The sequence below is a fragment of the Ornithodoros turicata genome, unplaced genomic scaffold (assembly GCF_037126465.1).
Source record: "Ornithodoros turicata isolate Travis unplaced genomic scaffold, ASM3712646v1 Chromosome24, whole genome shotgun sequence".
NCBI classification, from domain to species: domain Eukaryota; kingdom Metazoa; phylum Arthropoda; class Arachnida; order Ixodida; family Argasidae; genus Ornithodoros; species Ornithodoros turicata.
In genome coordinates, this window is record NW_026999345.1 from 2342596 (window position 1) to 2351421 (window position 8826).

Consider the following 8826-nt stretch of genomic DNA (forward strand, 5'->3'; position numbering starts at 1 on the left):
CGGAGAGTAATGTTACTCTCCAGTAGGTGGTTAGTGCGTAACCCCACATCCTAGAGGGAGTGAACAGACTTCTTTTTTGAGAGTAATACCCTAGTCAGACGGCAAACCTAAGTCCGTTAACAGAACGGCCATTACTTCACCTGTAGTCCAATCATCATTTGGAATGACATCGTTCTCTGCCCTGATTTGTTGAAAATGGAAGGCGCACACCTTCTTTATTACAATTATGCTGTTCATAATTGCCACAAAAAAAGGTGCACGTCTCCTGTTTTTAACAAATCAGGGAAGAGAACGATGTCATTCCAAATGATGATTGGACTACAGGTGAAGTAACGGCCGTTCTGTTAACGGACTTAGGTTTGCCGTCTGACTAGGGCATAATTGTACTCTTCAAAAGGGGGTGATGTATGTGGCACGTAAATGAGTTACAGTACACCTCTTTTTTTAAGAGCGTGGCTCGGCGTATCCTTAAATTCTGCTAATACTTAGCATGGGCATCTTCTAATAGAACGCTGAAGAGCTGCTGAATACGGTGAAGAGCATCCACCAATCATGAAGGTCTTTCTCCTCTTTCTTCTCGTCATTGGATGTGAGTATCCATGGCAACGTTTACGAAACATGTCCCCATGTTTACCATGCTGTAATTATTCCGTTCAAGTGGCAGTAGCTGAACCGTGGTGGGGAGGGATTCGGGCCAGTAGAAGTGCTGATACGGGTAAGACTATCATTTTACCATCATCGATGAACGCCAGGAATATACTATGGGGTGTAGGACCCTCATTGGGTGATAAGGATCATTACACTAGTCAGCTTCTCTCTCACTTACATTTTTCACTAACATTGCTCTCGTGGTTTAAAACAGTCCCTCGAGATAGCGTAGTAGTTTCATTCAGAAGGAGAAACAATGGCGAACCTGTTGATTTACTCTTGAAAACCTCGAGCGATGTATTTCCCAGTAACACACTGAGCAACTGAAGTTGTGGAGCGCCTGATCCTCAAGGACCGACGGATAACATGTAACGGATAACGGATAACACACCCCCTGTAAATAATGGCACACCACTTTCCTGTATTCTCCGTTCAAGTGAATGTTCCTGTATGTTGAAGTGTTAAGGTTTTAAACCGAGTTGGTGCAATTAGATGGATGTGAATGTGCTATTTACAATTCAAAAATGTCACTGATGTCGTTAATCGTATCCCTGGTGATTAAAACTTCCAGTTCATTCCTGGCGTTTGGACCGTAGAAGTGCTGATCCCGGTAAGAAAATTATTATACACGTCGATCGTTCGTGAATACTAGTAATATTCTGAACAGCTTCTAATGAAAGAACCTGAGGCATCTGACGCCATGTTTCTATAGGGCCTATAGGACCACCGTTGCATAATAATAATCCTAACACTAGGCAGTTTCTGTTTCATTAACTTTTTTTTCGCTGGCATAGAAAAACACGAGAACACATGCAATCATTCGTAGCACCCTTGGAAATAATGGCGCACCACTTTCCTACATTCTCTTGGTTTAAAATAACACCTCTAGATGGTGTTGTTTCATTCAGGGAGAAAAATAATGGCGAGCCTGTTGATTTATTCTTCGAAGCCAGAACGCCAGTAACACAATGAGGAACTGAAGTGTTAAACGGACTTAAACGGACTATTAAACAGATTTAAATAGTTGATGCAATTAGGTGGAAAGCAGGAAGTTGTTCTGGCTGATGTGAATGTGCATTCTGCAATTCAAAATGTCACTGATATGGTTACCATATCCTGGTTATTAAAGCTTCCAAGATGATATCATTACTTACCAGTCATGTGATCGATATCACTGATTATCAGTCATATCTCATTCACTAATTACGTCAGAATAAGGCTACCGATATGAAGGCGGAAAGGGAGTGCCTTTGGGTCGTTGTGACGTGATTGTTTTCGTGATTAGCTGTGGTTGATGTCATCTTAACTCAAGTCATTATGACGTCATTGGCTCTAACGCTAATCTCCTCACTACTGAGTATTCATGTATTCATGTCAATGTGTCTGCAGCATGTCCACATGTTTACCAAGCTGTAATTATTCTGTTCAAGTGGCAGTAGCTGATCCCAGGTGGGCTATTCGGGGCGGTAGAAGTGCTGATCCAAGTAAGACTACCATTTTGCACATCCACCGTAGATGAAAAACCAGTAATCTACTGAACACGTTTTAATGAAAGAACCTTACACTAGCCAGTTTCTCTTTCATTTAGATTTTTTACTGACATAGGAAAAGAGGCGATCACATGCAATCATTCAAACCTTCTGGAAATAATAGCACACTACTTTCCTCCATTCCCGTGGTTTAAAACAGTCCCTCTAGATAGCGTAGTTTCATTCAGAAGAAGAAACGATGGCGAACCTGTCGATTTACTCTTGAAAGCCTCCAGTGATGTATTTCCCAGTAACACAGTGAGCAACTGAATTGTTAAACTTTTAAACAGAGTTGGTGCAATTAGATGGAAAATGGGAACCTGTTCTGGCTGATGTGAATGCGCTATTTACAATTCAAAAATGTCACTGATGTCGTTAATCGTATCCCTGGTGATTAAAACTTCCAGTTCATTCCTGGCGTTTGGACCGTAGAAGTGCTGATCCCGCTAAGAAAATTAATATACACGTCGATCATTCGTGAATACTAGTAATATTCTGAACAGCTTCTAATGAAAGAACCTGAGGCATCTGACGCCATGTTTCTATAGGGCCTATAGGACCCCCGTTGCATAATAATAGTCCTAACACTAGGCAGTTTCTGTTTCATTAACATTTTTTTTTTTTGGCTGGCATAGAAAAACACGAGAACACATGCAATCATTCGTAGCCCCCTGGAAATAATGGCACACCACTTTCCTACATTCTCTTGGTTTAAAATAACACCTCTAGATGGTGTTGTTTCATTCTGGGGGGGAAATAATGGCGAGCCTGTTGATTTATTCTTCAAAGCAAGAATGCTAGTAACACAATGAGGAACCGAAGTGTTACACTATTAAACGAATTTAAACAGTTGATGCAATTAGGTGGAAAGAGGGAAGTTGTTCCTGCTGATGTGAATGTGCATTCTGCAATTCAAAATGTCACTGATATCGTTACCATATCCTGGGTATTAAAGCTTCTAGATATCATTACTTATCAGTCATGTGATCGATATCACTGATCATCAGTCATATCTTATCCACTAATTACGTCAGAATAAGGCTACCGATATGGAGGCAGAAAGGGAGTGGCTTTGGGTCGTTGTGACGTGGTTGTTTTCATCATTATCTGTCGTTGATGCCATCTTAACTGAAGTCATTATGACGTCATTGGCTCTAACGCTAATCCCCTCACTACTGAATATTTATGTATTCATGTCAATGTGTCGGCAGCATGTCCACATGTTTACCAAGCTGTAATTATTCTGTTCAAGTGGCAGTAGCTGATCCCTGGTGGGGAGGGATTCGGGCCAGTAGAAGTGCTGATCCAAGTAAGACTACCATTTTGCACATCCATCGTCGATGAATACCAGTAACCTACTGAACAGGTTTTAATGAAAGAACCTTACACTATCTATCACTAGAATCATTCACATCATCTGGAAATAAGGGCACACCAGTTTCCTTCATTCTCATGGTTTAAAACCGTTCCTTTAGATAGTGTAGTTTCATGCAGAAGGAGAAACAATGGCGGACCTGTTGATTTACTTGTCAAAGCCTCGAGCGATGTATTGCTCAGTAACACAGTCAGCAACTGCAGAGCTAACCTTTTAAACACAATTGGTGCAATTAGAAGAAAAGTGGGAACTTGTTCTGGCTGATGTGAATGTGCTATTTACAATTCAAAATGTCACTGATATAGTTAATCGTATCCCTGGTCATTAAACGTTCCACGATGATGTTAATATATTGATATTTTTATGTATGTTTATGTATATATTGATATTTTACATGTCTTCAATGGACCCTTGGAGGTATTCTGAAATAAATAAATAAATAAATACGACCAATGTCACTCACTATCACTAATATCGTATTCCCTGATTACGTCAGCATCGCTTCGCTGACGTGGAACGGCTGTGACTTTTGGTTCGTTGCGAGGTGATTGTTTTGTTGATTATCTGTCATTGGTGACGTTTTTACCGAAGTCATTATGACGTCATTGGCTCTAACGCTAATCTCCTCACTACTGAGTATTCATGTATTCATGTCAATGTGTCTGCAGCATGTCCACATGTTTACCAAGCTGTAATTATTCTGTTCAAGTGGCAGTAGCTGATCCCAGGTGGGCTATTCGGGGCGGTAGAAGTGCTGATCCAAGTAAGACTACCATTTTGCACATCCACCGTAGATGAAAAACCAGTAATCTACTGAACACGTTTTAATGAAAGAACCTTACACTAGCCAGTTTCTCTTTCATTTAGATTTTTTACTGACATAGGAAAAGAGGCGATCACATGCAATCATTCAAACCTTCTGGAAATAATAGCACACTACTTTCCTCCATTCCCGTGGTTTAAAACAGTCCCTCTAGATAGCGTAGTTTCATTCAGAAGAAGAAACGATGGCGAACCTGTCGATTTACTCTTGAAAGCCTCCAGTGATGTATTTCCCAGTAACACAGTGAGCAACTGAATTGTTAAACTTTTAAACAGAGTTGGTGCAATTAGATGGAAAATGGGAACCTGTTCTGGCTGATGTGAATGGGCTATTTACAATTCAAAATGTCACTGATATCGTTACCATATCCTGGGTATTAAAGCTTCAAGATATCATTACTTATCAGTCATGTGATCGATATCACTGATTATCAGTCATATCTTATCCACTAATTACGTCAGAATAAGGCTACCGATATGGAGGCAGAAAGGGAGTGGCTTTGGGTCGTTGTGACGTGGTTGTTTTCGTCATTATCTGTCGTTGATGCCATCTTAACTGAAGTCATTATGACGTCATTGGCTCTAACGCTAATCCCCTCACAACTGAGTATTTATGTATTCATGTCAATGTGTCGGCAGCATGTCCACATGTTTACCATGCTGTAATTATTCCGTTCAAGTGGCAGTAGCTGATCCCTGGTGGGGAGGGATTCGGGCCAGTAGAAGTGCTGATCCAAGTAAGACTACCATTTTGCACATCCATCGTCGATGAATACCAGTAACCTACTGAACAGGTTTTAATGAAAGAACCTTACACTATCTATCACGAGAATCATTCACATCATCTGGAAATAATGGCACACCAGTTTCCTTCATTCTCATGGTTTAAAACAGTTCCTTTAGATAGTGTAGTTTCATTCAGAAGGAGAAACAATGGCGGACCTGTTGATTTACTTGTCAAAGCCTCGAGCGATGTATTGCTCAGTAACACAGTCAGCAACTGCAGAGCTAACCTTTTAAACACAATTGGTGCAATTAGAAGAAAAGTGGGAACTTGTTCTGGCTGATGTGAATGTGCTATTTATAATTCAAAATGTCACTGATATAGTTAATCGTATCCCTGGTCATTAAACGTTCCACGATGATGTTAATATATTGATATTTTTATGTATGTTTATGTATATATTGATATTTTACATGTCTTCAATGGACCCTTGGAGGTATTCTGAAATAAATAAATAAATAAATACGACCAATGTCACTCACTATCACTAATATCGTATTCACTGATTACGTCAGCATAGCTTCGCTGACGTGGAACGGCTGTGACTTTTGGTTCGTTGCGAGGTGATTGTTTTGTTGATTATGTGTCATTGGTGACGTTTTTACCGAAGTCATTATGACGTCAATGGCTGAAACGCTAATCTCCTCATTACTGAGTATTCACATATTCATGTCAATGTGTTTGCAGCGTGTCCACGTGTTTAACAAGCTGTAATCATCCCATTGCAGTGGAGTAGCTGAACCCTGGCTTGGAGGCATACCGGTCAGCTGACCACGGTAAGACTATCACTTTACACATTGGTCGTTGATGAATACTGTTAATATGTTGGACAGATTTTAATGAAAGAAACCTTAGTTCTCTGTCTCCCACCTTTCTATAGAGACTATGTGACAAGCTGGTGGCGCCGCGATGGAGCCTATAGGGAGAAAGCACCTTGCGTGACAGCCAGCTTTAGGCAGCTTTAGAATGATTTTTGCTAGGGATGTGCCAATCGAATACTACGCAGGGATTCCGAATCCCCGTGCCCAAAATGACGAATCTTCCTCCAACCACGTTTGTTTGTTTCGTTTTCAAATGGCTGCTTCCGGAGTCCGCCGAAAGCCTCATTGACTGTTCTTTCTTGTTTGTTTGTTTGCATTGCTCTAGAGTCTAGAGCAATGCAAACAAACAAACAAGAACACTTTCAGTCTAGTGTCCAGACTGAAAGTGTTCAGGCAGGAACAGTAACATTACAAGTTTAAAAGTAACATGGTTTTGCTTTTGATTGTTGCTTAGTTTTACGGAAATAATTCAGACTCGACAACATATGTATGTATTTCTTGTACACGTTTGAAGAAGTTACATTACATGACGTCTAAGAATCATAGGGGTATATTTTCTCCTGAAACTGCACTATTATTTAATTTATTTTTCATTAAAGAAATGTATCATATTCCGCTTCAAAACACTTTTCAGTACAAGTGTTGTTGTTTTTTTTCTGGCTTTTTCAACTCTTTTTAAAGAAAGCATTCGAAAGATTCATGGATTCGCAGAACCTTCCCTGGATTCGGATCTGGATTCGGATTCGTAAAATTCTGAATTCGTCCCATCTCTAATTTTTGCTCTCTCAGAATGAATCGCTTATTGACGAACAATAGTAACACGAGCGGGAGAACTGTTAAAGCAATTACCTCAGTCTCCATTCTTCGCTTAGACCAGTCACATTTTTCTTGCGTCGGGCGTTGTACGGGTCCTAGATGTCATAGCCCACACAAAGCAATAGCTAAGGCGCCCCCTTTTTTTTCTATTTTCACGTAAAAACATCGAAAACATACGTCGGGCAAATTTTCCTCGATTCGGTTCTCATCGAAAAACTCTGAATAAAGGGGGAATATTTCAGGAACGAGAACACAGATAAATTGCTGCACATACCCAGCAAGTTGTTGATGGAGATCAGAAAAGGATACAAGAAATACTATGGCTGTGAAAAATGTTCCTTTACTTCATGTCCCTTACAAAAATAAGTTTAGCCAGTCTATTGACATCATTTGGACGTCCTATTTCCTGAATAGACTTTCTTTGGACTACTGAATATACAGCCTGTATGTTTCAAGTATATAGACATCTTTTGGACTACCGTGTATCCTTTCTTTGGCCTGTCAATGGGAGATTGGCACCAACAGTCTATAGAAAACCTCCTATAGAAAGTAAACATATATCTGCCTGTCTATTTACTTTCTATAGACTGACGATGGACTGGCCACTGGTCAACATTCCCCTTCGACCATTATATGGCCCCTATTCGGATTTACGAGCCGTGATCAGTTGAGTCCGAACCTGGAATTTTGCTGAGGTCAAAAGTGATGTTTCTTTCCCCAGTGTTGAGTAGCAATACATGACCATCATTGGCATACGTCTAGGATCATTGAGAATAATCCTTAGTGTCATCTGCAATAGCTTAACCAGTGCAAGGACCTAGCACCGTCATCGCCTTCCGAGCAGAAAAGAGATATCATATATTACTTGACTTTCGGGCTTCCGCAAATTCGAGTGCCCTGCTTGCCTCTGACGTACGTGTCAGAATGAAGGGTGAGGTGTTCCAGCTTAATTCAATTATGCATACATCTAACCCCGAATTGAATAATTGCTTGGAGTAGTAACTCAACACCAGGATAACGCTTGTGTTTGTAACTGCTTTCGGTCTGAGACATTCAGTAGGTCCATTGAAAGTCAAACTTGTGCAGTGCGTAGTTTCCATGCAGGTTCACATTGATGCAGGCAGCATTCTCACTGCATAACTTTCACTTTCAGTGGACCTACTGAATGTCTCAAACCGGAGGCAGTTACAAACACAGGCGTTATCTTGGTGGTGATTTAATACTCCAAGATATTCCTTACTTCGGTCTTGGATGAATGCGGAATCGAATTAAGCAGGGATACCTCACCCTTCATTCTGGCTCAGAGGCAAGCACGACACTCGAATTTGCGGAAGCTCGCAAGTCAAGCAATATATGGTATCTGTTTTCTTTTAGGGATGCCAATGCTACATGCTCAGAAGTGGGCGTCCTGAAACCACTAGAATTAAGTAATTGCGAATGGCACATAATGATTATCCACCATGACCCTGGACATGTGCCAATGACGGCCATGTATTGCCTGTCACTATAGGTTAAAAACATCAATATATATTAACACAACAGGAACTCAACATACTTACGGATTCATATTCAACATATTACAGTTCATGAATCCGAATTGGGTGAATATAATGATAATAGAAAGGCAATCGTGGATCAGTGGCCAGTAAATGGACTATAGAAAGTCAATAGACAGGCAATGGCAGTTGATCATTTCCTTTCTATAGTAGGTTGTCTATAGACAGTTGCTGCCAATCTCCCATTGACCGGCTATGGGAAGGAAGGAGGTGTGAACAAAGGTTGTCTATGGGAAGGCAATGGACCGTCTATAGCTTCAATGAACGTTTTGTCCATGGCTTGTCTATTGGCTGACCAAATAATTTTTCACAAGGGCGTGGTAATGGCCAGACTAAAATCGATAGTTCCACGCAAGTGCCGTTTACAACAAGCCTTAAACAACGTTCATCTTTACCTTACGCGACTTGGAATGGACCTTTCGACCGAAAAATGCGTCAAGCTCCCTTTCACCCACAAGGCCATGCGTAGTTTCCT

The 8826-nt window shown here is 40.7% G+C and overlaps 1 protein-coding gene across 1 annotated transcript; it reads left to right on the forward strand.

The window, feature by feature from the left end:
* Window positions 1-519: 519 nt before the first annotated feature.
* LOC135373412 (2-isopropylmalate synthase-like) lies at window positions 520-5935 on the forward strand. The gene is made up of 8 exons (XM_064606625.1): window positions 520-589; window positions 659-715; window positions 1220-1258; window positions 2079-2132; window positions 3430-3486; window positions 4262-4315; window positions 5055-5111; window positions 5887-5935. Exons 1-8 carry the CDS (start codon window positions 553-555, stop codon window positions 5892-5894), a joined length of 363 nt encoding a protein of 120 aa, XP_064462695.1. The 5' UTR covers window positions 520-552; the 3' UTR covers window positions 5895-5935.
* Window positions 5936-8826: the final 2891 nt, after the last annotated feature.

Bases quoted from the DNA above. Each gene is read 5' to 3' on its own strand.
- LOC135373412 (XM_064606625.1), top strand. From the start codon at position 553: ATGAAGGTCTTTCTCCTCTTTCTTCTCGTCATTGGAT. The intron at 590-658 runs GTGAGTATCCAT...ATTCCGTTCAAG, and splicing joins CTTTCTTCTCGTCATTGGAT to TGGCAGTAGCTGAACCGTGG. The intron at 4,316-5,054 runs GTAAGACTACCA...ATTCCGTTCAAG, and splicing joins CGGTAGAAGTGCTGATCCAA to TGGCAGTAGCTGATCCCTGG.